A 25,250-nucleotide genomic window follows, 5' to 3' on the forward strand; every position below is an offset into this window, starting at 1 on the left:
CCTTGGGATCTATTCGGAGGTGGTAGAAGCAGACTTAATTCAGGTGGGGGAAAATACTCATCCATTGATAACAGCCAGTTCCACTAAATTACTTATCCCAGAGGAAGCAACTGGGCTGATATTTCTGATGCAAACATCATGGTTTTCATTTGAGAATATCAGATGACAGCAAGAATTCCACTTACTCTGGGAAATCTGCCTCTGCCCTCCTCCTAACAGCATGTAAGCTCTGAGAATGCTTCAGTGCTGGGCTGAGATACTTTACTTGTACATATGGTATTTCTCAATCTTCAAGTTAAATAGATTTAATTATAGCTGCTTATTCTGCAGCTTTATGGATCACCCATTTTTCCCCCACCTGTTTCAGATCTGTAACTCTAAGCAATGCTATTAATTACGGCGAAGCACGAATGTAGCAGGAGGTTCCATAAAATAAAATGCCCCATACATCTTGAAATGCAGCAATGTAATAACGCTCGCCCCCCAGCCCCTTGTTTGTGACTGTTGAGACAGGCTCACTTTTTGTTTTGAAATTTAAAATAAAATTAAAAACTAATTTAAGTCCGTGATCCAGCCTTTGTATGCTGTGGAAAAATACTTCATTTGCTGAAATGTGTCCCGTTTCCAAGAGAGAATAATGATTTCATTATTGTCTATGGAAACAGATGGCTTGCATTCAAACTTACTAAACTTACTCAAAACTGTGAACATTGCCCAGGAAAACTGAAAGAAAAAGTTCAAAAGTCTGAATAACCCATGCTGTTTCTGGAGGGGAAAAAAAAAAGGGGCTATTGTTTGTGTTAGTAATAGAACACAAGCACTTCATTTTATTGAACAACAAATTAGCACTTGCACAGTAGTTGCCACTTCAGTTAACTCCAGCTTTGAGCCCAGACCAGTTGGTTCTTCACCTGATACTCTGTCTTTGGTCTGCTCGCGTAGCAAGAAGTGGCGTTTCTCGGTTGCTTTCAAGAGCAACCGAGGCCCAAACTGTGTTTTTTTGGACCTGTGGGTGAAACTCTCCGAAAGTCTCCAACTGTACGAGCCCTCAGGAAGGGAAGATTTTTTGCAGTGCTCAAAAGCTCGCCCGCGAGAAAGCCTGGGGGCTCGCATCGATGTTTTGTCCCTCCTATTTTTATTTTTATTTACTTCTTTTTGGAAGGAAGGAAATAGGCGTGTGGTAACACAGGTCTCGGTGCTTGGAGCTGCTCTGTGCCGCGAGATGGGACGCGCAGTGCCGCTGTCTCGATGCGAATGGTCGACCGGGTTGGGGCTTTGCTTTTTCCCCCCCCTCCGTGTTGTAGAAAGTTTGAGTCACGCGATCTCTTCCCACGTAGAAGGACCGGGACTGGCACGCGGGTGAGGCAGCGCGGGGGAACAGGATGTTCTCATCCTCGTTAGGACTCTCTTTATTGTTTCATTGATTGGGCTAAATGAGGAAGAGAGAAACTGGCCAGGATGGCAATCAAGACTAATCAGGCATTTCCTCAGTGCCTCCCTATCAGACTGAGCGGCCGCAAAAACTGAGGGGTGAGCCCTGTTTTTGCAGAAATGGGGATTGTTAGAAGTTACCTACGGCTTGAAATCTCGACAATCCGGTGAGCTTTCCCAAACCGGCTCCCCTCCTGAAAGGCGGCGCGGTAGCCCGGCTCCGCAGCGCCATTTTCAAGCGGCTCCCGCATCAGTGTCCGCCTAGTCTTTAACAATGAGGTATGTGTTAATCTGGGCATTTTTACTTGCTTGTAATGGCCCCTTCAGCCAAAACTAACAACACAAAATCCCTCTCACCCAGAGTCATTGCTGGCTAAGGAATTACCCCATCTGTAAAAATATTAAATGTTTCAAAAATCAGTGTAGCGAAGTAAACTGATCTAATCGGAGTAATTACAGGAAAGTGGGATGGGTTTATGTTGTGACATCAGCCCTGCAAATTTAATACTCTTGTCTCCCCAAATGGGCACAGTTTGCTAACGAACAGCGATTTGCTTTCATGTCTGTCATCAGTGTTAAAAATAAACATATTTACAGTGTGTTTATTAAATTAAACCTGAGCGTATTAAGCTGAAAACAGACCGGGGAAATTACCGCATACTTGTCTAAGCTGCAGTTATTTACTTTTCTCTGACACACATGCTGGCAAAAACCCTCCACTTGACTTTGTATAATAGCTCAGTGTTGCCATGCCACGTTAACGGGGCACGGATCTGAAGATTGATAAGGTGATTAGAGTTTGAAAACAAAGTGAAAAGGGCTTGGGGCGCTAGCTTGAGCTGAACTACCTTCTCGGCGACTCTTTTGTACGTTCGAATAGCGATTGATTTTTTTTTTTGTTGTTGTTTTTTTTTTTTAATCCTTCCTGCTGCAGGGCGGTGGGATGTACACAGCAGTGCCGCAGGCTGACCCCTCGGAGTGCATCAGTTGCCGAAATTGTCGGAACAATAACAGGTGATGTAAAACTCGCACGAAGGCAGGACCTTCACGAACAGAAGCCCTCACGCTGCGCGCTGCGTTTAAAGCTGGGGCAAACAAAAGCAGGGAGCTTGAGTCCTGGCTGTGAGGGTACGGAGGAGCTCGGTGTCGGCGTATGACTCAAGGCGAGCGGTTGGTGATGATCTGTTGGGATGGAATAAAGCAAGTTATTAAACCCCCGGAGCTCATTTTACTCACCGTATTCATCTGATGCTCTCTAGGAAGGGAGGCAGGTTGGGCACTGGATATATTTTTTTTTTTTTAATTTTTTTTAAACCTTATTTCCTGTGTTTTCTTCAGTTTTGAGATAACAAAATCATGCCATATGGAGTTCGTCAAATAGGATTTAATTGGTCGTCTGTATTTTACATTTCCTGCCGTTCTCTTAAGGACACCAACACGCTAGAGTCGCAGCTTTGCTTTCACACCGCTATCCTCTGTAAAACATGGGATTTGAGGTTCTTCAGGCCCTCAGGAGCGGTTTGGCCAGCCATTGTCAGTGTGGGATACGTTTTTTTGCGTGAGGAAAAGGATTCTTGTACGGAATAAGGGAAAAAATCTGCCTTCTGCGTTGTAGCTGGGAGTCTGGATTTTCATTAGGTTTTTCACTTGTGAAAGTTTTAAAGAACGTCCTTCCAGGCTTCTGACTAAATCTCTGGTTATTTTAATGACTAAAAATAGGACTGAAAGTCAGATGTGCTGGACTGCTCTGACTGGTAAATTGTGGATTTTTTTCAATCATACTTCGATTTTTCTGTCTTGTTAAAACTGTCAGCTGCCTTGAGGTGTACATCTGGAGAAGCTGAGTTGAAATTAAGCTGCTGTTGAAGGCAGAAAGCATGTTCGCTTTATTTTCATGGTTTTACTTTTTAAAATACGACTTACAATAGGCTTTAAATTCTTCCTCCTTCTGTAAATATACGCGTGATAGCGTGATGGAGACGGGCTGCTGCTCGCAGGTAGAGCTGGGCACGCTTTGTCCGGACCGGTGTCACGGCCGGTCTCTGGGGAAAGCGAGCTACCTTTCCGTTACAAGCCAATTGTCTCTTTTCAAGGCAGGCTGTGTTAACAGCAGTCACCGAGGTGCGTACGACTGGCCGTAATTTGGAGCGTGCTGTACGTGTTACGCCGTAATTGAGAGCTTGCTTTCCAGTTTTAGGCATATTTAAATTTTTAATTGCTCTTTTTTTTTTTTTTTCCTTAAGAAAGCAGGGAGAATGGGTTCCGTCCTCTGCAACTGTACTGTTCTTCCCAGATGGGTCATCAGCAGGGTCTGAACTTTGAATTTTCACATCCCTGTTCTATATTTGACTGCTTGATAGAGAAACAAGTTGTCCTTTACAGCTGCCTACCCCAGAGGGGACCATTAACCTCCGTTTGGCAGGAGAGCTGCGCAGCCGGGACCGCTCCGTTCCCTTGCTGGTGCTGGGGGAATGGAAGGAGGACATGGGAGAGGGGAACGGGGAGGACCAGAAACGTGCCTGAATATTACACCAGGGGCCGGGGAGCTGGATGTACGGCCGGGGCGAGGAGGAGGAGGAGGAGGAGAAAGAAAGGGCTGGTGGGTTAGCCTGGTCAAGTCAGTAGGTTTTGGCAAGCGGGAATTTGGGGCTGGAGTCTTCTCCCCCATCTTTGTTCAACCTCATAGCTGCTTTACGGAGGTAAGGGCCGTCCCCCTCCGTCTGGCCTCCTCTTTGTGCAGAGAGGACCCGTGCCTCGTCCCACCCTCAAATTATTGCACCTTGCGTACTAAAACCGCGCAATTCCCCTTCAGAACACCCGCGCGGGAACGGAGGGAGGGAGGGAGGTTCGAGTGGAAACATCTCTAGCAGGGTGACGGTCTCTTAACTCGCCAGCGTTTCAGGTGCACGTGGCCTTGCTCATACGTTCCACCTTGGCGCTGCTGTTTCCTAAATGAGCCTGTTTCCACTGAGTGCCTGGAGTTGTTGCTGATTTGGGTTGAATTTAGCAGTCGTTTGAATTGTGACCACGTGCAAATGAATCCTAAAGGTTTTAGCGTATTTAATAGCTGGCTACCACGGCTGCTTTCAGCAATAGCCATCTCGGAGCAGGTTTTATTATTACGGTGGTGAAACCCCTCGGTCTTCTGTTTAAATTAGCACTTTATGCTCTCGTAACTGCGCGTGGAGGCTTGCCAGAGGTAGAAGTCGCTGAAAAGCGGATACCCGCTTTGCTATTGTGGACAAAGCCGGTAAGATGAATGTGGTTTACGCTTGTTACGTTAGGATTGAGAACTGATTTCTTTTTTCCTTCTCTGGTGCTTTTGCACTGAAACTTTTTCTAGACACCTGACGGTTGCAGAGGAATTTACGTTTTTGCAGGTGTCTCTTCTTTGCAACTTCGCTTTATTCTGATCAGAAATCTGAAATACTCATTTCAAATAAACCAGCATCGGTCTGTTTTTCCAGCTCTTTAAATCTGAATTATGCTGGTGTGGGCTTTTGAGTCAGATTGTCGTTTGGTAGGATTTTAGCACCGAGAATTGATAGAAAAATGTCTTTTCCGCAGCAGGGATTTTACATCGTTATTCACACACGCTCTGCTCTGGGTATACCAATGGCTAGTTTCCATCAAAATGTGGTTATTTAAGCTTAAAAAGGCGAACGGCTGTCTCGAAACAGCCCGTACAGTAATACAAAGACCTACACCGACCTCTGTGTCTTTAAAAAGAAAGCCCCATAAACATTGCAAAACCAAACATTTGAAATGGGTTCCTCTAAGAATATATATTTTTTTTTTTTAAATAATAAGCGAGCGCAGTCAAAACCTCTGCGGAAAGAAATGCAAACTAATAAATGGATTTGTTTGAGGACCAGATGTGTTTCATGTGGATTCTTCAGTGGCTTCTGTGGTATTTTGGTACTTGGAATAATGATTTTGGAGGCAGTTAGGGGAGCGGAAGGACAAAATAGGAGAGCGAAGGTTGGTGCTGCTCCGTCCTCGCCACGTTCGGGAGGGGAGCGGGCTCCCGGGGCGATACCGCAGGCGCTGGAGGGATCCACCCTCGTCCCGTCTTTTGGCTTTGCGAGTGAAACATCTGCCGGAGGGGAAACTTGCTCCAGTTCCTCCTCTAGAAAGTTTATTTGTATTATTTGTGGATGTTTTGTTGCTCTTTCAGGTCTGGCAATCTTGATCGTGGTTTTCAGGTGAAAGTATAAATTGAGGCTCCAAGTGAGCGTGTACTCACTCGTCCCTCGAGCGTGATGTTTTTAAGCGTTGCCGTGACCTTTTTAATGGGATAAAAGTAGTTTCTGGGACTTGGGCAGGACTTTACTGTGACAGCCAAGCTTAAGGTCTCCCGGTTTTAAATCCGTCTTGAGTTTAGTACTTCGGTGCTGAGGGCTCAGCTGCTACCAAAAGTAGGCTCTGATGGCTGGCACCCTGTCACTGAGGATGTCGAAAGTCCATCTTCCCCCCCCCTCTTTCAGCAACAGAGCGGTCAGCTCTGCTCGGTTTGGGGCCAGAACCACTCTAAAGAAACACAGTGTGCTACCAGATAAGCTAGCACCTGAAGAGCCAGGTCCCGGCTATCAATTTTTGTATTTCAGAATGCCAGCGCTTAGGTAGCTTCCCAGTACTAACCAGCTACCCGTAGCAAGGTGCACTAGGCCTGTCACCGTGAGCGGAGCAGGCGATGGACGTATTTAACTTCGGCGGCAACAACAACAACAAATTAATGCTCCGAGTTGTATCCGTATCAGCATATAAAAAAAACCTTGAAGCCTGTTTAGCCTTCGCGGGAGCGTTTCGGAGTACCTCTGGCTCGCGGTGGGTCTGAACGCTCTCCGTCCTTATTTCAGTGCTTTTCTTTGATCTGCGGATCCACCTCTGTTCTGCGCCGCAAAACACGGAGCGTTTTGGGGGGGGGTAGTTTCCCAAAGTTTATGGCAACTGTACAAGTGAACCTTTTACTTCTGCGGTAATTACGGCTTTATATAAAACCACACTGAAGTGTGATTTTTTTTTTTTTGGGGGGGGGGGTGTGCTTTCTTACGTAGGAAATGCTTATATGAATGTTCACTGAGGCCGCGTTGTTCACGGGACTCCGAACACTGTAGGCGTTTTCCCTGCTTGCTGCAATGGTATGCACGTCTCTTAAGGTCCAGCTCCTTTTTGTTTAAAGGTTAAATAGCTCGGCTGCAACAATTGATTTAGCAGTTGAACTTCAATTTCACAGCCTTACGCACGTGTTATAGGGCCACAGTCTGAGCTACGCAGCAGAGGGGTGGTTTATATTTATAATATTGCAGATATTTTTTTAATTCATGTTCACTCTGATAACGCGTAGTATTTATTTTCCAAGGCACTTAAGTTTGCTGTTTGGGTTTCAAACTTGAGCTCTTTTTCTTGGCAGTGAAAACCTGTTTTATGGGGCTGCCTTGGTGGAGAAGAGGACTCGTAAGTCAGGTCATCGGGTCACAATCGATGGGGGAAGTAGCCGAGCGCGTGTTTTGAATGTGTTCGGCTGTCTGTTGGGATTAAAAAATGCTCGATCCTTTTCTTAATGTCAGGATCGATCCAAAAAATAGACGTAAAACTTCTGTGGCAAGCTGTCTGACTGTTGTTACAGCGAATGACAGGCGGTAAAGTACTTAAAGAAATTGCAGTTTCTCAAGAGAAGCGGTGGGAAGCAGCAGCTCCGAGTAACCCCGCTTTGGCCTCTGTCCCGTCTGCAGGTGTCTCACCAAAACCAACGGCACTTTCAGCAGCAGCGCGCTACCTGTCGTGCCCCTCGTCGCACCTTATCAGCAGGACGGTTTGGAGATGAAACCTCTGAATCACCGCGTCATGGTGGCCATGTGCTTGGCCTCCGCCGTCCCGGAGTGCAGCGCCCGGCTGGAGGAGGACGGCAAGGAGAAAGCGGAGCAGCCCTCCGCCCAGCATCCGTGCTGTCGAGAAGGCGTGAACCGGCTCTCCGTGGATTACGCGGACGGTAAGGCATTCTGGAGGGGATAGCGCCCGGCTTTGAAGCTGGGAATATTCTGTAGGACAGCTGTAGGGCGCTTAATTTATCGCGGAGAATTGCTAGTAATTAAGCCCGCAAAAGACCTGGCTTTTTGAGAAGGATTAAGCCTTCCGCCTTTCCCGTCGTGGAAAATAGGAGGGGGCGACGCTCAGGTGCCTGTGGCCGTCATGCCCTTCGTGACTGATGCCTCTAAGCGGAGCTCCTCGAGCAGGCGCGCTCCAGGTAACGAGGCTGTGACTGACTTATGCTGGCTCGCCCGCACCTACAGCGTGCCCCGCGGTCTCCCGAAACTGCTGAAGTGCTACCTAACGGAGTTTTCCCCTAATGAGCAGGCACCCGTGATGGCCTAGAGCCATCCCGTAGGCACGAACAGGCACAGAAACGTAGGTGGGAGTTGGGCTGACCTGATCGGCGTGACCTCTTCGATGTGGGCGCCGGCGGCGTGCTCGGATAGAGCCGATGCTCCGAGCTGTTGCCGAATGTTTTGCGCCTGGTACGGTGGGAGTCAGCCTGAGCTCAAAGAGCGTCACCCACTTCTATTAATCTGAATTTTTGGGGCTTGGGGGTCTGTTGAGCTGGAAGAGGAGATGATCTGCTTGAAAAAAAAACCGCAACACAAAAACCACCACCCACCAACCACCCCGCCCTGCTCTTGCTTTGCAGGTGACAACTGCGTGCACTCGGAAACATCGAACCACGTTTTGAGCTGGAGTCCCCTTATTCTGCAGCCTGTTTCGAAGGACTGTAAGGAAAAACCAGGATGGAGTTCATCCGGAGTCACCTTAAACGGTTCTGGGGACCTTCGGCAGCTCCAGCTGCAGGAAACCTGAGGAAGCGACCGTTGTCCCCACTTAACGCCAGTAACTGCACAGCAGAGTCGCTGAAAGGGAGTGATGGAGGGATGTTAATTATATCAGAGAGAGTCACTATTTATTTTTTTGTAGTAGTGTCATATGAATGTATCTTGTTTTTAAAAATGGTTGCCTTTTTTATATTATTTATGCCTTGAAATTCCCTTTGTTGTTGTTGTTGTTGTTCCCCCACGCACCGCGAAACTAGCCTTGGTTATGTGTATAAAAAAGAATTGTAATAATATAAAGAACAACGATGGGAAATACGGAGTGTGTTTTCCGTGGCGTATTACCAGCGCGAGAAGCACTTCCGAGGAGTCCGATACGGGGATTTAGCGACGCGGGTCTGATGCTTCTTGACCGATGGCTGCCGCCTCCCTGGCGGCTCGGCCTCCCGGCACTCGAACCCTCCTTTCCGTGGACGCCTCCCGTCCTCTTTCGGCTTCTCTGGGAAGAAGCCGGTGGGTAAATAAGAAAATAAATAAAAATGAACCTGGGCTGAGTCCGTCCAGCGCGGCTTGAGAAGCAGAGCCCAGTTTGGTGACTCTTGGTGTCTTCAGGTGTTTGAGTCGCAGAAGCGTGGATGAAAATCCAGCCTGTCTCGCCCTTCCCGCTTGCGGAAGAGGAAAAAATCCGGTTCAGCTGCGCTTTTAACTCCTTGGTTCGAGGGGATGCTCAGGGCTTGAATAGCCTCTGAAACGAAACGAGTCGTGCTGAGGCAGCTCCCGCCGGCCCCGCGCGCGGCTGTAAGAAACCCGCCTGCCCTCGGAAAGAGCGTGATGTAGGTGCCGCAAGGTTAACCGCAGGGTTTGGGGGCTGCCTTCTGTTGGTTGGTTTTGTGTGTTTGTGGGTTGTGGTTTTTGTTTTTTTTTTTTCCTTTCCAAATTTAATCAGAGTAAATAAAACAAACGGGTGCTCGTAAAGCACTCCCTCCCCCCAAAAAAAATCAAGAGCGCGTAACCCCAGAAATAAATGAGGCGCATAAATGACCATTACGGCCGCCCCGAGGCGACGCGTGTGCAGCCGCCTTTTCACGGGGCGAGTGTTTTTTTTTTCCCAGCCACGGCCGGCCGCGGGGCTGGGAAGGGAGGGGAGCGATGCCGGCCCGGCTTGGAACTGCTGCAAACCCCTCGGGGAGCAAAGGGGCTACAGGTGCAGCGAGCCGCGTTGCGAGCGGTGGGGTTCCGGGGAGCCGTTCCTGTTCGAGGAGGAGGCGCTCGCAATCGCCTTTGGTAGCAGCATCTCTCCGTGGGGCCGTTTTAAGTGTTGGGGTGGGTTTTTTTTTCCCTTTTATTATATTATTTATAAATATATTCATTTTTTCGCCTTTGTTTTTAGGGTTGTGCCTCTTCCCAGCCAGAGCTGCCGAACTCTTGAACCTCCCTGCAAAAAAAAAAACCACCACAAACCCCCCTGCCGGCACCCTGGACCTCGCACCACGAAACCCGCGGGCTTCGACTGCCACCTACCCCGGAGCCGCTGCAAAGCCCCGCTCCTCCCTCTTCATCTACCTCCTCCTCCTCCTCTCCTAAACCCGGCCTTCTCCCTCCGCTCCCCGCAGCGCGGCTTTGCCCCTCGCTGGATTTTTCCCTTCGCAAGACCTGCTGCAAGGCTCTTCCCGGTTTCCGACGGAGATTGGGCAGGCGAGCGGTTGGGTTTTACCTCTGGCTGCTTTGGTTTCCCCGAACGCTGAGACTTAACCGCACTCTTAAACGACCTCGCTTAAATCGGACCCTGCACCTCCCCTTCACCGTGGTTGCGTCCGATAAAGAGGCTGTATTTTCCTAAGAAGCTGTAATATTCCTTTGAAAATTTTATGTGTTTTGAAATGATGTAGTTCTTCGCAGGGGTTTTGGGGTAGGGTTTTCATTTTTTTGGGGGGTGGTTTGATAAAAGAGAGTGGCGGCAGTAGGGATTTGATACTCCACGGGCACTGAAGTGAGGTTGGTTCTCGTCACTCGATACTTCCCAACAGGTTATTGACCAAATACAGGAGAAAATGGCCAGAAACCCTCTCCTTTATCACGCGCGCCGGCAGACGGGGGCCGAGGAACGCCGGGGACCCCTCGACCCTTTCCTTGGACCCTGCCTCCCTCCGGGGTTGCACCGACGTGGGGAAAAACCATCGCTAATCGCTATTTTTAACATCTTGCGGTTTGGCCCGGAAAGGGGGAGTTTGGGGTGAAGATGAGGACCCCTTCCCCACCCCACCAAAGCTTTGTGGCTGTCTTCACACCGCATAAAATTCAGCGTGGTCCCAAAACCGTATCCACGACCGCAGCCCACGCAAGCCCTTGGGCTGAGAGCGGAGCTTCGCCCCTTGGGGGTGGGTGTTTGTTTTTTTTTTTTTCCCCCTCTATCGGTGAGAAAACATTTATTTTAGCCTAAATATTTATTTTAGCTCCAGAAGTAACTGCAGTCTCAAGGCGGAGCGGGAGAGGTTTTTGCCGGGAGTCGCCCAGCTGTGCTGCTTTTTATAGCCATGAGTGAAACCCGGCGCGAGCTTTTTGGCGAAGCTTCTCGCCTTTCTTACCGCCCGGGCTGCATCACGAGTTCACCCCTCCTCCATACTTTTTGGGGTTAGAAAAGCTTTCCCTTCCCTTCCCTTCCCCAAGCTGCACCCCAGGAAAAAAATCATACATCTCCCCCAACGCCTCTTTAAATACTGTAAAGAAGCAAAAACCCCTTTGCCGCCCCCACCCCCAATTTTTGGGCTGGGTCTGGATCACAGGTATTTTTCCAGCTGCTGCCTCTTGACTTCAGCAGCCTCGCAGGAGCTGAGGCCTGGGAGCCTGTCCACCCTCTCCCAGCTTTATTGATGCGAAGGGAGGACGAGGGATGCGGGGCACGGGCCGGGGCGCTGCCCTCCCGTGGCGTGAAACGAGGGGAGGAAAGGGAAATGAAGAGGAAAAGCCGGGGGGGGTGTCACGGCGTCGCCCCCGCCGTGACGGTGACGTTAACCGGTGGGTCCTCGGTGGTGTCCGGTGGTGCTGAGAGTGGCTCTGCAAGGGGTGGGAGAGCCCCCGGTGACACCGGGTGGGGGCCGGGTCACCGGGGTAGGTGGCTCAGCCCTCGGCTCGCCCCACGTTACCTGCTGCTGTGCCGGGGACAGCCGCATCTCCCGGTGCCGGTGTTGCTCCCGCTTCCCTGCTTGTGGCGGTTTCAGCACCCTCCGGCGTGTCGATGGGCTCCTGGGCGCCGGGACCGGCCCTGGGAGGGGGACAACGCGGGGGTCTCATCGGCGCTGGGGCGCGGGAGCGATGGGGCAAAGGGGTTTGGGCACTCACGTGCGGAAGAGCAGGTTGTGCAGGCCTGGGGATGGACGGACAGACAGAGGGACGTGAGGTGTGGGTGTTCCCAGGTCCTGCCCTGGCCCCTGCCGAGTCCCCGTTCCCCCCCCCCCAGACCCCGGCGCTCACGTGGGAGCGTGTCCCGGTGGCGAGCGACGCAGCGCACGGCCAGGAGTGACGCCGCGCTGGCCACCAGCATCCCTGCCACAGCCGCCCCCATCACCGCTGGGTAGGCCTCGAAGGGAGGCTCGGCTGGAAGAGAGCAGCTGCCTGTCAGCCCGTCCCCCCCCGCCCCCCTCCCCGCAGTAATGAAGGTAACGAGGCACTTGCGTGTGAGCCGTGCAGAGGGAGAGGAGGGAGCGCGGCAGGCAGCCGGCACCCCCGGCGCAAGGACTGGCAGAGCCCGGGAAGGCTGGAGGGAGGTGGGAGCCTGGTGCTTGTTCACTCTCAAACCTACTGACGGCTGCTTACGCTCGGCTCCTCGGCTCCGCTGGGATGCAGGCGTCGCCCTTCTCCACTCAAACCCTGCTCTGCCCACACGGAGCAGCGTTTCCCCACCCCCCCCACTTCACCTGGCGTCTGCACCTCGGAGGGGTGCCCGGCCGTCCGGTGGTTGACGGCCAGGACGCGGAAAGCGTAGACCACAGCCGGGTCCAGCCCCCCCAGGCGCCGGTCACGGGAGTGGGGCTCGATGTCGCCGGCGGCCGTTTCCCAGGGGCCGGGCGCCCGCCGGGGGGGTTTCTTGGCTTGGCGCCGCTGTACCACGAAGCCGGTGAGGTTGCCGGCGCCCTGCGTCCGCCACTCCAGCCGCACCTTGGTGCGCGCCCGCGTGTACCGCAGCTTGCTGATGGTGACGTTGGGGGGGGGCTGGGTACCCTGCGGCGAGATGGCGCCCGGCAGGAGGGGGGGTTGACACCCACCCCGGGGACCTCCCACCCCTCCCAGGACTCACGGTCCACGCGGAGGCGGACGGGGAGGCTGGCGGTGCCCACGGCGTTGGCTGCGGCGCAGCGGTAGATCCCGCTGTCCACCGGCCACTCGGCATCCCAGACGGTGAGGTTGACCCACGCTTCTCCCCGCTCCAGCCGGTACTTGGCCAACCCCGGCATCACCTCCCGCTCCTTAGGGTCGTACCAAGCCACGGCGGCACCGAGATTGGCGCCGCTGCCGCGCCACCGGCATGCCAACCGCGCCTCGCCGCCCTCCAGCACCGCCACCTCGCTCCTCTCCGCCTCCAGCTCCGGCACCTCTGCGCGACGAGAAAGGGGGGGACGGAGCCGGCAGGGATGTGCAACCCCACCGTGGCACGGCGGACACGGTGAGGGCACCCGGGGACGAATCCGGCTTACCCAGCCGCAGGCGACACTCGGCGCCGGCGGCCCGTAGCGGGTGGGCGGCCGCGCAGACGAAATCCCAGCCCCCCAAGCTGCCGTCGGCGCTCAGCACCAGGACGGCAGCGGAGGGCGAGGGGTCCCCCAACGCCCGGCCCCCGCCGTCCTGCCAGCGCAGGGTGACCGGCGGCGTCCCCCCCTCCCACCGGCACCGTAGCATCACGTACTCGTCACCCTTGGTGGCCGCCGCCGTGCAGGAGGGGCCGCCGGCCGGGACCCCTGTGGGATGGAGAGGCATCGGGGCGGGGTACCGTGATGCTGTGCTGAAGCATCCCCCCCCCACCCCCCCCAAAAAAGGGAGAGTCCCCCCCCAGGGCATGGGGGGGGCTTTGCACCCTGGCTGTGCTGTGGGGACCCCCATTTTGGAGCAAGCTGGGGGTGCTGGAGGTCCCAGCAAAGGCAGCGTCACCTTGGGGTGCCCATCCCATGGTGTGGCCATGGCACGGGGGTCACCGTGGCTCTGCAGTGCCAAGGGGGGGGGGGTCAGGAAGGGATTTTTTTTGGGGGGGGGGGGGGAGGGACACGACCCATCCGCACTCACACAGGGTGGTCCCGCATGCAGCCCCCTGCGGCAGCGCGGGGTGGGAGGCCAGGCAGGAGAAGGAGCTGCCGTTCCTGGTGGCTGCCCCTGGCTGGATGCTGGTGGCCATGGAGAAACTCGTCCCCATCACCCCCTCCTCCTCCTCTCCTCCTGGGGGCCCACCCAGCGCAGCCGTGCCGGGGGGAAGCCCCCCAGCCAGCGGCACCGCAGGGCCACGTCCCGCAGGTCACCGGTGGCCAGGGCAGAGCAGCTGGGCCTCCCGGCTGGTGGATCTGCAGAAGACCCAGGGTAGGGTGGGGGGGAGCCCCACCCTGCTTCTACCCCCCCACACCCCCAAATTGCCCCTCGCACCCACGTCCTCACCGGGGAGCCGCGTTGGTCCATCTCGCCCCAGGGGGGACCCACCGGGCCATCCCCCCCCCCCGCCTCGGGGTTACTTACAGTAGACCGTGAGGACGATGGTGGCCTGGGTGCGGGTTTGGAGGTGGGTGTTTTCGGCCAGGCAGGTGTAGGTGCCCGCCTGGGCGCGGACGATGGCGGCGATGACGTAGGTCTGGCCGGTGTGGACCTGGGAACCGTTGTGGAGCCAGACGTAGCGGCTGGGGGGGTTGGAGGGAGCCAGGCAGCTCAGCACCACGTCCTCCCGCTCGCCCGCCGAGAAGCCCCCCTGTTCGGGGGAGAAGGGCTCCACGCTGATGGCTGGCTCGTCGGGGCCGTCTGCGGTGACATGGGGGACCCTTAGCCACCGGGACGTCCCCGCAGAGGGGATGCAGCTCTCCCTGGGGCATCCTGCCACTGATGGGCAACCAGGCTGTGAAGCCTCCTTAGAAAGGGTGCCCCATGGTGGTTGCGAACACACCATGGTGCGTGGTGGCCCGTGGAGGCACCGTGGTGGCATGGTGCTTGGTGGCCGTGGCCGTGCCGCGGTGTATGGTGGCCATAGACACACCATGCTGGCATGGTGGCTGTGGAGGTACCATGGTGGCAAGGTGCATGGTGGCCACGGACATGCCATGGTGGCAACCTGCTTGTTGGCCGTGGCCATACCATGGTGGCCATGGACGTACCATGGTGACCATGGACATACCATGGTGACCGTGGAGGCATCATGGTAGCGGGTACACGGTGGCCACGGATGGACCATGGTGGCCATGGACGTACCATGGTGACCGTGGAGGCATCATGGTAGCGGGTACACAGTGGCCACGGACGTGCTATGGACGGACCATTGTGGCAAGGTGCTTGGTGGCCATGCCATGGTGGCCGTGGTGGCATCTTCAGCCCTGAGGATGCCCCCACAGCTGGTACCCGAGGCCCCCCCACCTCGGGGCAGCCCCCCCCACCCCGGGAAGGTGGGACCGAGCCCCGGGGCACTCACAGACGATGTCCAGGTAGACGGGCTCGCTGGTGTGGTTGTTGACCTCATTGCGCACGGTGCAGGCGTACCAGCCGGCGTGGCTGCGGTTGGCGGGCGTCAGGCGCAGCTCTGCCCCGGAGCCCCCCAGCCCCGCGGGGGACGCTGGGGGACCCCCCCGGGGCTCCCGGTGCTGCCAGGAGAAGCTCAGCGGCTCCGTCCCCTCCCGCACGGCGCACGTCAGGGCCACCGCCGCCCCCTCTGCCGCCGCCGCCGCCGTCGGCCGCACGAAGGGCTTGGAGACGGGCACTGCGGGCACCCAGCTGTGAGCGGCCCCCAAAACTGCCGGCCCCTTCCCCCGGTCCTGCCAGGAGCCCCCAGATCCCTCCTGTCCCACCCGGGGATGATCTTGCCAGCCCAGACCACACATTGGCTAGTGATGTGCTGTAGCGGCTAGCAGGAGGGCTAGTGAGAACGTCCACGGGCTAGTGAGGGGGTGTCCTGGCTGTGGGCACAGGGACAGGCTGGAGCAGCCATGTACGGGCTAATGAGACCAGTTACGGGCTGGCGGGATCCTGGGTTGGCCAGGGCAAGGAGATGGGGATGGCTAGTGGGCTGCTATATTGGCTAGTGGGGTGCTATGTTGACTAGTAGGGCACTATGTTGGCTAGTGGGGCACTACCTTGGCTAGTGGGGTGCTACAATGGCTGGAGGCAGGGGAGTTCATTGGCTAGTGGTGCGCTATGCTGGCTAGTGAGGCGCTATGTTGGCTAGCAGGGTGCTTTGCTGGCTGGTGGGGCTCTACTTTGGCTAATGGGGCGCTTTGTTGGCTAGTGAGATGCTATGTTGGCTAGTCCGGCACTACATTGGCTCGTGGGGCGCTGTCTTGGCTAGTGGGGTGCTATGTTGGTTTGTGGGGCTCTATGTTGGCTAGCGGCATGCTTCGTTGACTGGTGGAGCCCTTCGGTGGCGAGTAGGCCGCTACCTTAGCTAGTGGGGCTCTACACCGGCTAGTGGCATGCTTCGTTGGCTAGTGGGGCCCTTTGGTGGCTAGTGGGCCGCTACCTTGGCTAGTGGGGCTCTACACTGGCTAGCAGCATGCTTCATTCGCTAGTGGGCCGCTACCTTGGCTAGTGGGGCTCTACACTGGCTAGCGGCATGCTTTGTTCACTAGTGGGGCCCTTCGGTGGCTAGTGGGCCACCTCCTTGGCTAGTGGGGCTCTACACCGGCTAGCGGCATGCTTCGTTGGCTAGTGGGCCCTTTGGTGGCTAGTGGGTTGCTACCTTGGCTAGTGGGGCCCTACACTGGCTAGCAGCATGCTTCATTCGCTAGTGGGCCGCTACCTTGGCTAGTGGGGCTCTACACTGGCTAGCGGCACGCTTCGTTGACTGGTGGGGCCCTTCGGTGGCTAGTGGGCCGCTACCTTGGCTAGTGGGGCTCTACACTGGCTAGCGGCACGCTTCGTTGACTGGTGGGGCCCTTTGGTGGCTAGTGGGCCGCTACCTTGGCTAGTGGGGCTCTACACTGGCTAGCGGCATGCTTCATTTGCTAGTGGGCCCTTCGGTGGCTAGTGGGCTGCTACCTTGGCTAGCGGGGCTCTACACTGGCTAGGCGAGTGGGCTGCTACCTTGGCTAGTGGGGCTCTACCCTGGCTAGCGGCATGCTTCGTTGACTAGTGGGGCCCTTCGGTGGCTAGTGGGTTGCTTCATCGGCCAGCAGCACGCCGCGTTGGCCAGCGGAAGACTCTATTGGCTAGCGGGCGAGGGGATGCTTCACGGCAAGCCAGGGGAACGCGACGCTGGCCGGTCCCTGGCTGGGGGGGGGGGGTGGGGGTCCCCCGGGGAGGACAGCGGCCGGTGGCTTACCCAGGACGCGCAGGAGGACGGCGGCGTAGCCGACGCGGAGCCGCCCCGGCTCGGGGAAGAGCCCCTGGCAGAGGAAGCAGCCCTGGGCGGCCGCCCGCAGCTCCCGCAGCTCCAGCGTCCCGTTGCGCAGGGTCACCCGGCCCAGCGTCCCCGCGCCGGGGGCCACCGCCACCTCCCGGCCCGAGCCCACCGCCACGGCCCGCGGCGGCCCCGAGTCCCCCGTCGCCGCCGCGAAGCTCCAGAAGACCACCACGGGCGGCGGCGCCGCCGCCGGCCCGCAGCTCAGCTCCGCCGCCCGGCCCCGTACCCCCGTCACCGTCCGCTCCTCGTACGCCGCCTCGCCGGCCGCCAGCGGCTGACCTGGCCGAGAGGCGCAGCGAGTTGCTCGGGTCTCTGCTCCCCTCCGCGCCCCGGGGAAAATTTGGGGCTGGGGGAGCGGGTGCGTGTGTGTGTGCGTGTCAGGCCTCTGCTCACCCCCCGCCAGCGCCGGCAGCAGGCAGAGGATCCAGGGCCCCCTCCAACGCGGCGGCGGTGCCCGGCCGCGCTCCATGGCGCCATGACCGGCGCCGGGACGCTGAAGCAGGGCTGCGCTCTCCTTCCCGACCCCCTCTCCGGTTACCCCTGGGTAATTAGGCCCGGCCCTGATTAACCGTTAATTATTTATAAACCTGCCTGCACGCAGGCGGGGGCCCGGGGCGGGGGGGGATCCCGACGCCGCTGCTTGCCTCGGCCCCTGCAATCTCGGGGCTGAGGACGGGCGCGCTCGTTGCAGGAGTGGCAGCATCACCCTCCACCCCCCCCGGGGGGGAATTTTATTCCCGAGTGTTAACCTCTCCCACCCCCCCCCTCATTTTTTCAGTTAAAGGAGGGGAAAATGTGCTGCCACCCCCCCCCCTCGATCGAAAACATGGGTTCGGGAGCCGGGGGAAGCCGGGCGCTCGGCGGCGAGCGGGGTTTGATATTTCATCTCCCGCTCTCCGCCGCGCCCCGGCCCATCAAACATTCATGGGGGGGGCGGCAACGCTGTAACACAATGCCGGGGGGGGTGGGGGGGGTGGGGGGGTGGAGCACCCCAGCGGGAGGATTTTGGGGTGCGGATGGTGGGGGGATGCAGAGGAGCCGGTTGCATCCCACCCCTGAAGGCGGTATCCGCCGAGGAAGGGCCTCGTCCGGAGCAAATCAAGCTCAGGAGGTGGCAGGATGGAGCCCGGCAGCCGAAATCCCCCTCAAAACAGGGCACTCGCGCTCAATTATCCCCAAAACTTTGGGTTGGTTTTGGTTTGGGTTTTTTTTTCCCCCCCCTACGGGCCAGAGTCTTTCCTGGGGAGGGCATTCGCACCCCGGCCCCCGGGCGGGGGCACCACCGCGGGGACGCGGGAGCTTCGTCGGGGCAGGGAAGCACCGATAACACGCCGGGGGGGGGGGGGGGTGGTGGTGGTGGGGTGGGAAATAAAAATATAAAGATTCCCAAATATAAAGGTTTTCTGGCCCAGGGGTGCCGGCGTCGGTGCAGGATGAGGCCCAGGTGCTTTAAAGCCTGCCTCGTTCCAGCCGGCGTGGCCGGGGGGGGGGGGGGATCTGGCAACGCCCGGCAAAGCCCCGACGCCGCGCGGCGTGGCCAAAGCAAACCAGCGGAACGTCACCTGCCATCTCTCGTCCCCCCCCGCCCCGATTCTTTAATTAGAATTAATTGCTCATTAACAAAAACTACACCGTCAATGCTGAACGCGAGATACCTGCGAAGAGGTTTTCTGGGCTGGAAAAGCCCCAAATGGGTTAAAGCCGGGCGCCGGTGGCGGAGGGGGGGGGGGGGGGGTCGCAGAGCCGGGGCGAGGCTTCGCTCCCCACTTGGAGCCGCTGCCAGACGCCTCCGGTGGCGTTTTCCTGCCCGTCCAGGTCGGGTTTGGGAAGAAATTCGGAAAGGCGAAGCGAGGGGAGCTGGGGAAGGGGGGAGGCGTTGGCAGATCCGGGCAAACGACACCTGTGACCTCATCAAACTCCTTCTGCAAGTAAAATAAGCGATAAATTTCGAGGGACTTCGGCAGAGGAGGAGCACCACCCCCCCAGGAATCACAACTAAATTCCATTTACCTCGGCGGGACCCTTCGGGGACACAAACGCACCCCGGGCCGGGGGGGGGGGACGGGGGACAGGCAGCCCACGGAGGTCCAACCTCTCTCTCCCCGCACCGCCGCGACCCCAAACGCTCGCGTTTCGGGTCCCCGACGGGGTCTGGGATGGCAGCGGCGGATTCATGCTGCCACCTAGCGAGGCTGGGTTGGGTTTGGGGTTTTTTTTTGTTTATAACTCGCTCCTTTACTCCCGATTTTTTTTTTTTTTTCCTTATTAAAGTTTCCTCCGAGATTTTGCTGGGGGAAAACGCCGCCCGCCGCCGCCTGGGGACGAGCAGCAGACGTTTTTGGGCCAGTTACCAGAGTTTACCCTGTTTTCTGACCACTCCCGAGTGCCCCTAGGCCCGTTTTCGAGGAGCGTTACCCCGTGTTAAGCCCCTCGGGGGATTCCTCAAGCCACGCAAAGTCATGGCTACGAAAACCTCAGAGATACAACAAGGAACGAAACCAAGGACAATAATCGCTGGGTCCGAGGGCTCCCCCCACCCCGTCTTCTCCTAAAACACCACAACAAAACCGAACAGCTTGGGGGAGTTGCGAGAGAACTGGGAGATTTTCCCCTGTAACTTTTCCTTCTGTTTTGAACCAGAACTCGGATCACGGGGGAGCGAATCCCCGCTCCTCGCTCAGTTCTCAAGCTTCTCGAGCTCGTCCATGTCGTCCGGGTCCAGCTGCTTGATCTTGGTCTCTGCGGGAAGGGGAAAGAAAAAAGAAAAAAGAAAAAAAAATGGTCAGCGTTCGGCACAAGCAGGTAAAAAAACAGAGCCCAGCCGCCCCACGAGCCGGCGCTTGCACGCGCGGGCTGGAAAGCTCCCCGACGCGCTCGGTGTAGCGTTCCCACTCCGTGGCCCTTCAAGCGACAGTCAAGCGGAGTTGGAGAAAGCACGGCGCAAACCGGACGAAGGGCAGCGGCCGAGACGAGGCTGCTAAGAAAGCAAGAGGCGGCCCGAGCGAGAAGCAGGGAGTCGGGTTAGGTTTCCGGACGCGCTCCCGCTCTTGACTCCCACCTCCGACGCGACGCGGGGACGGGGAAGGTTCGTTATCCTCGTCAGGCAGCCCCCGGCCCTCGAATCGCGAGGTGACGGCGTTAAAAAGCCAAAGTCAGGTGGCTGGGAGCTCGTCCGCTCGGATTTTCATGCCGGGGAAATCCCACACTGGGCTCCTTTGGCTAATTCCGGCCGTGGCCGCGGTCGGACCCATCCACCTCGGGGTGATTAAAGCTGCTCATCGCAGTTGTCCGACACTTCTGCTGCTCAGGAAAAAAAATAAAAATAAAAAAATCAATCTTCGCCAGACCATCGGGCTCGTGCCTTCTCTGCCCGGTGCCTGCCGCCGGCTGGTTTGGTTTTTAAATTGAAAGGACGAAGCTGCCAAGGCAGTTCAGCAGCCCTGAGGACGAAGCTGCGGAAGGGAACGTGGTTTTCTGCACGCCGAAAGTTTTCGATGACCTTCTTTTCCCTAAAAATCAAAAAAAAAAAAAAAACCCAAACCCACAGGGAAAACAGGCACCGGGATTTGAAAAGCCACCGGTGCAGCCACGGCATCTTGCAGATCCCGTGAGAAATCCTCTCGACGTTTATCACCGACAATGGATTCGCAGTCAGGAAAAGACCCGCGCGATTTCAGCTGCCGGCTTCTCTCCCGCAGCCAGGGCTGAGCTAAGCCGGGGCGCCGGCTCCCCCGGGACAGGGATTTGCAGGGTAAAAGGCAGATAAAATGCCTGAAGGAGGGAAGAAAAAAAAAAAAAAAAAAAAAAAAAGAAAAGAAAACCGACAAAAAAGAGGTGCTGAGGCATCCTGGGTACTTGTAACGTCCCTTGCAAGTCGCGCACAACCTCCTAGGCTGTTCCTCTGAAAATCTGGCTGCTAGGGGGGGAAAAAAAACCACCAAACCCCAACCCTAAAAGGGTGAGGGGCCGAAAGGAAAAGCTGCATCTGTCGCCTGTAGCGAGTGGGATGAGCCCTGGGGAGAAGAGCAGCCCAACAAGGTCCATTTGCAGATGGGGAAACGAGCCGGAGGGGGATCACCGATCCCAAAACCGCCTCCCGGAGAGGTGGATCCGGGCGGATACTCACGGAAATGCTCCTCTATCATCTGCACCAGCCCCACGTTCTGGCTTTCCACCATGCTGAAGGCGATGCCCTTCTTCCCAAAGCGTCCCGTCCGCCCGATGCGGTGGAGGTAAGTCTCGAAATCCGGCTCACTCTTCTGATCGGTGGGGAGGCTGAAGTTCACCACGACGGTGACCTGCTGCACGTCGATCCCTGAAAAAGAGAGAAAGGGGCCGTGGAGAGGGATCAGCTCACCCCGCAGGTCGGGGAGGATCCCTTGCTCCAGCCCACGCTGCCACCGGAAGAACCAGAGGCCGGGAAGCGCGTTTTCACGCCGTCGGAAAGGCGAGGGGCGTTGGGTTTTCCGGAGGTACCTCTGGCGCAGACGTTGGTGGCGATGAGGACCTTCTCCTTCCCGTCGCGAAAGCGCTGGATGACGCCGGCCCGCTGGGCGACCGTCAGCTCCGCCGTCAGGATGGCAACCTGGTGCCCGTCCTGGCTCATCTCCACCGACAGCCAGTCGGCGCTCCTCCGAGTCTGGACGCGCGGGGGAGAGGCAGGCTGAGAGGTTTCGCAGCAGCTCTGCTGTCGCTCCGCTCGCCCCCAGCCAACCCCTCACCGGCGTTTTCCCCCCCTTCCCGAGTCCCCGTCCCCCCCCCCCCCCCCAGCCTTTCGAGGGAGCTCCCGGCGCTTTTTAACACCTCAAAATAAGGCAAAAACGATGCGGACGAGCAAGAAGCCTCTGTCAGGACACGCAGCGCAACGGGCAAGGAAACACAGCGTGTTTTCCGGGCGCTGGTGACTGCAGAAGCCAGGCAAAGGCGGTCCCAACCGGTAGGAGAGACGCTGTTAGAACACCGCTTTTAAAGGCTGCCTTTCAATGCTGGCAACGCGTTCCCCACCCCTCCCGGGGGTCCCCTCCCTGATTTTGAAGGTCTTGGGAGAAGCCCCCCCCCCGCATCCGTACCGTAAAGCGAACCGTTTCCGCTATCGCTGACCGCAAACGCATCGATCTCCCCAGGCAGGCCCGAGCCCCTTTACCTGGCAGAAGATCATAGCCTGGCCGATGGTGACGCTGCCGTAGATGTTGCAGAGGGCTCTGTACTTCTCCTCCCGGCTCCTGCACACGAAGAAGTACTGCCTGATGTTGCTCAGGGTGAGCTCTTCCTCGCGCAGCTTTATCACGATGGGGTTGGAGATTATTTGCACGGCGAACGCCCGCACGGTTTCCTTGAAGGTGGCCGAGAACAGCAGCATCTGGCAGCCCTTGGGTAAAGCCCTGGAGCGGAGAAAAAGGACTCGTCGGCCCAGGAGAACAGCCTGGTGCCCAGAGGTACCCATTAGAAGAAGAAGAATAAAAAAAAAAAAGCTACTTTAAGCTGATTTTGCGTCGCCTTCAACAGAAAGGGAACCCAATCCAAGGGCTCTAACGGCTCAAAGGAAAGGTTTTACAGAAAGCCGGATCCCTGGACTCGCGTTTCCCCAGACGCCCCTTCGACATCACAGGGATGCTTCTCTTTCGCTGCCGATTCGGCTCGTTTGGCGACCGATTCCCTCAAAGCCCAGCAAAGAAGGGGGGGAAAAAAAAACCCAGGGAAGCGGGATGCCAGCCGTCAGGAATACTCACCTCTGAATGCGAATGCTTTGATAGGAGAGGCCCTGAGTGTCGATCATGATGTCGGCTTCATCCAGCACGAACATGTTGATCTTCTTCACGTCTACGACTCTCCGTTTGAAACACCAGTCCAGCATTGTCCCCGGCGTCCCGATGACGATCTGCTCCTCCAGCGCGGTGCCCTGCAGAACTGCGAGAGGGGGCAATGGCACCCGACCGCCTCCGAACGCGACGCGTTTCTGCTGCTCGAGCGCGTTTTTCCTTGGGTTATCTCAGATTCCGGCCTTTGAGGCGGTCACGGCAAAGTGGAGCTTGAGGTTAAAATTGCAAGCAGGGCCGACACTTCCCCACAGCCTCGGGGGGGGGCGTGGAAACCAGCCCCACGTGGGAAGAAGGGAGTCTGGAAGCAGCCAGCGGTCGTGAAAAAGACTCCTTCGCAGGAGAGGGGGATATAGATGCTGTTTTATGCACCTTCACGGAGGTCCATGCGGCTCCTGGTAGCTCAAGGCTCTAAGAGAGGATCCCTATACTCAACGCTCCCGTTAACGGCGCCGGTAGCTCTGCTCGGCGGGACCGGACTCACCTCGGTTTCCCCGGACAGCGTACGTAACCTTGATGTCGGCGCAAAACCGCCCGATGGTCTCGATCACGCGCCCGATCTGCAGGGCCAGCTCGTAGGTGGGAGCCAAGCAGAGGCACTTGGGGGGAGATAAGAGAGCTGTCAGACGAGAAGCGCCTCGTTTAAAAGCCGAGGGCGCTCCCGGGATGAGGTACACCGGGCAGACAAGGGGGCATTTCGAAGGGACAGAAAGAAGAGCACAGGGAAATCCCACGCCACCGAACTCCCTCAAAAGCGCAGGGGGATCGGGCAGTCGGTCGCATTCGGAGGTTAGGGAGCTGGGAACGCAGCACAGCTCGAGGGACGCAGGCAGAAAGAAGTCGCTGCAGCTATTTTTGAGGGGGGGCGGGGGGGGGGGGGGAATTTGTCTCCTGAAGCACGGCGCAGTTCGTTTCTGCGCCCAGCTTTAAAGCAACCGGTCGAATCACCCCCTACGCTTGAGACGAGAGGCTTTACGTCGCAGTAACCAGCTCGCAAAGCTGATTCTGCACGGAGAGAGGTGGCTGGGGCTCGCGGGGGCGTTTAAGCCACCAGAAAACCAGCAGCCTCTGCAGTTGCTTTTCAAAATTTACATGCCAGGATATCTAAAGCCTGGCTTGATCCGCTGGTAGCAAGAAGAAGTACCCCCTTTAGCGGGCACCACGCTTTCTGTCCTACCTGCTGCTGTGACGGGGGGGGGGGGGGGGGGGGGGTTTATCATCCCCCCTCCAGCGGATAAAATCATACAGAGACGGGGACAAAGCCCAGCGCTCTGCCCCCCGGGCAGCGTCTCGAGGGCTCGGGCAAACCCCTCCTGCACCAGCTTTCCCTTTCCTACGTTACCTGCGGGTATTTCTCAGCGGCATTAACTCTGCTCAACATCGCCAAGACAAAAGCTGCCGTTTTCCCTGTCCCTGACTGGCTCTGGGCAATCAGGTTTTGGGGCCTGTAAGGCAAAGGCTGCTTAGCGGCGCGCAAGGGTTGGGCGTCCCCGGATTGGCGTCCCGACGCCGGGGATGCCTCGGGGGGAACCGGGGCTCACCCGCGTGGCGTTACTACTCACGGATACGCCAGCATGATCGGCAGAGCCGTCTCCTGGATTTTGGATGGTCTGTTGAAGCCCATGATGTAAATCCCCTGCAAGAGCTCCTTCTTCCTGTTAAAAAAACAACAAAAAAAAAAGGCGTCAAAAAGGGCCCGTTTGACAAACGACGGCGGCTCTCGTGCTTTGCCGGGCTGGGGGCTGCTGGCGACTCACAGGGTTAGCTCTTCGAAGGTTTTGACGGAGAAGAGCGGGGAGCTGGGGTCCTGCTGCAGGATCTCCACGTGGTGGCTGGACTCCACGAGGGACGTGCGGATCAGCTTGTTCAGCAGGGAGGTTTCCGCCGAGTCCACTGGAAAAGGCAGAAACTCGTTAAAAAAAAAAAAAAAAAGACTTTTTGTGAGAAGTCTCTCCCCCTTCTGTCCCTCTTCCCGCAAATACAGGGGTCTCCGGCCATCCCCACCCCTTGGGGAACCCGGACACCGCCAAGACCTGTACGTAATTAGCGAGTAATGACCGTGGCCTGCCACAGAACCCCCTCAGCACCCAACTGCCCCTGCTCCCTGCCTCAGTTTCCCCCGCCTGCTTCAAGGGAAGGCCCCGGGGGCCGCGCACCGGGGCGCAGGGACCCACCTCTGTCGTCGTCGTCGTCCTCCTCCTCCTCATCGCCGCGGCCTGCTGAGGGAGAAGAAACGGGGGTTCTGAGGCCGAGGCCGAGGCCCAGGGCCCTCCCTGAGGCGGGGGCCGAGGCCTCCCCTTACCCCGGCAGCGCACGAAGGGGTCCCGGCGGCGCGGCGGGGGGCAGAGCCCGGGGAGCTGCGGGGGGAAGAGGCGGCCGTCACCGGGGGCGAGGGGGAGGGGGGGACGCGGGGAAGGGGGTGAGGTCCCGGGGGAGAGGCGAGGCCCGGCCCGGCCCGGCCCGGTCCCCACCGGCTCCGGCCAGCCGCCGCTGTCCCCGGCCTCAGCCATGGCGCCTGGCTCATGCATATTCATGAGGGACGTCAGCGCGCGCGCGCGGGGCGGGGCGGCGCCCTCTGGCGGGCGGGCGGACCGCGGCTCCCGG

At 57.5% G+C, this 25,250-nt stretch overlaps 3 protein-coding genes across 10 annotated transcripts in view; 1 reads left to right on the plus strand and 2 right to left on the minus strand.

Annotated features, from left to right (window-relative positions):
* CDON (cell adhesion associated, oncogene regulated) overlaps nucleotides 1–8,573 on the plus strand; it is a 54,687-nt gene extending 46,114 nt beyond the window's left edge. For 3 of the 4 annotated variants that reach the window (XM_076363827.1, XM_076363829.1, XM_076363831.1), the window contains 3 exons: nucleotides 2,366–2,445; nucleotides 7,167–7,423; nucleotides 8,120–8,573. In XM_076363827.1, the coding sequence (XP_076219942.1) occupies nucleotides 2,366–2,445; nucleotides 7,167–7,423; nucleotides 8,120–8,286 (504 nt within the window). In that variant the 3' untranslated portion in view covers nucleotides 8,287–8,573. The remainder of the gene's footprint in view (nucleotides 1–2,365; nucleotides 2,446–7,166; nucleotides 7,424–8,119) is intronic. The other variant, XM_076363830.1, reaches the window with a different exon arrangement.
* A 2,510-nt stretch (nucleotides 8,574–11,083) lies between these two features.
* Nucleotides 11,084–17,299, minus strand: VSIG10L2 (V-set and immunoglobulin domain containing 10 like 2). The gene is given in 14 exon segments (XM_076363796.1): nucleotides 11,084–11,354; nucleotides 11,390–11,517; nucleotides 11,595–11,619; nucleotides 11,727–11,849; nucleotides 12,170–12,461; nucleotides 12,463–12,473; nucleotides 12,550–12,846; nucleotides 12,947–13,207; nucleotides 13,530–13,676; nucleotides 13,679–13,801; nucleotides 13,971–14,246; nucleotides 14,908–15,192; nucleotides 16,750–17,109; nucleotides 17,224–17,299. Coding segments are annotated over 14 exon segments (2,526 nt in total). The 3' UTR covers nucleotides 11,084–11,232.
* A 1,227-nt stretch (nucleotides 17,300–18,526) lies between these two features.
* On the minus strand, nucleotides 18,527–25,156 carry DDX25 (DEAD-box helicase 25). 5 transcript variants are annotated; one of them, XR_012997606.1, is made up of 13 exons: nucleotides 25,118–25,156; nucleotides 24,949–25,003; nucleotides 24,821–24,865; nucleotides 24,404–24,539; nucleotides 24,209–24,301; nucleotides 23,989–24,091; nucleotides 23,131–23,245; nucleotides 22,560–22,737; nucleotides 21,974–22,211; nucleotides 21,307–21,469; nucleotides 20,957–21,145; nucleotides 19,889–20,130; nucleotides 18,527–19,569 (listed from the first exon to the last, which is right to left on the minus strand). XR_012997606.1 is itself a non-coding variant. In XM_076363808.1 (12 exons), exons 1-12 carry the CDS (start codon nucleotides 25,154–25,156, stop codon nucleotides 19,508–19,510), a joined length of 1,413 nt encoding a protein of 470 aa, XP_076219923.1. In that variant the 3' UTR covers nucleotides 18,527–19,507. The 5 variants fall into 5 exon arrangements, 3 of the variants coding, with proteins under 3 accessions (XP_076219923.1, XP_076219921.1, XP_076219922.1); XR_012997605.1 differs by having other exon boundaries at nucleotides 19,889–20,601; XM_076363808.1 differs by lacking the exon at nucleotides 19,889–20,130 and having other exon boundaries at nucleotides 24,821–24,862.
* Nucleotides 25,157–25,250: the final 94 nt, after the last annotated feature.

The sequence above is a fragment of the Aptenodytes patagonicus genome, unplaced genomic scaffold (genome assembly GCF_965638725.1).
Source record: "Aptenodytes patagonicus unplaced genomic scaffold, bAptPat1.pri.cur scaffold_128, whole genome shotgun sequence".
Lineage (NCBI taxonomy): Eukaryota > Metazoa > Chordata > Aves > Sphenisciformes > Spheniscidae > Aptenodytes > Aptenodytes patagonicus.

What these genes read in the sequence shown, in the direction of transcription:
- DDX25 (XM_076363806.1), bottom strand. Translation starts at nt 25,156, where the DNA reads ATGGCTGAGGCCGGGGACAGCGGCGGCTGGCCGGAGCCG. An exon ending in CGCTGTCCGGGGAAACCGAG is followed by an intron (nt 22,738 to 23,130) that starts GTGAGTCCGGTC and finishes CCCCTCTCGCAG; the next exon opens with TTCTGCAGGGCACCGCGCTG. An exon ending in GATGATAGAGGAGCATTTCC is followed by an intron (nt 19,570 to 20,956) that starts GTGAGTATCCGC and finishes CCCTTCCCGCAG; the next exon opens with AGACCAAGATCAAGCAGCTG.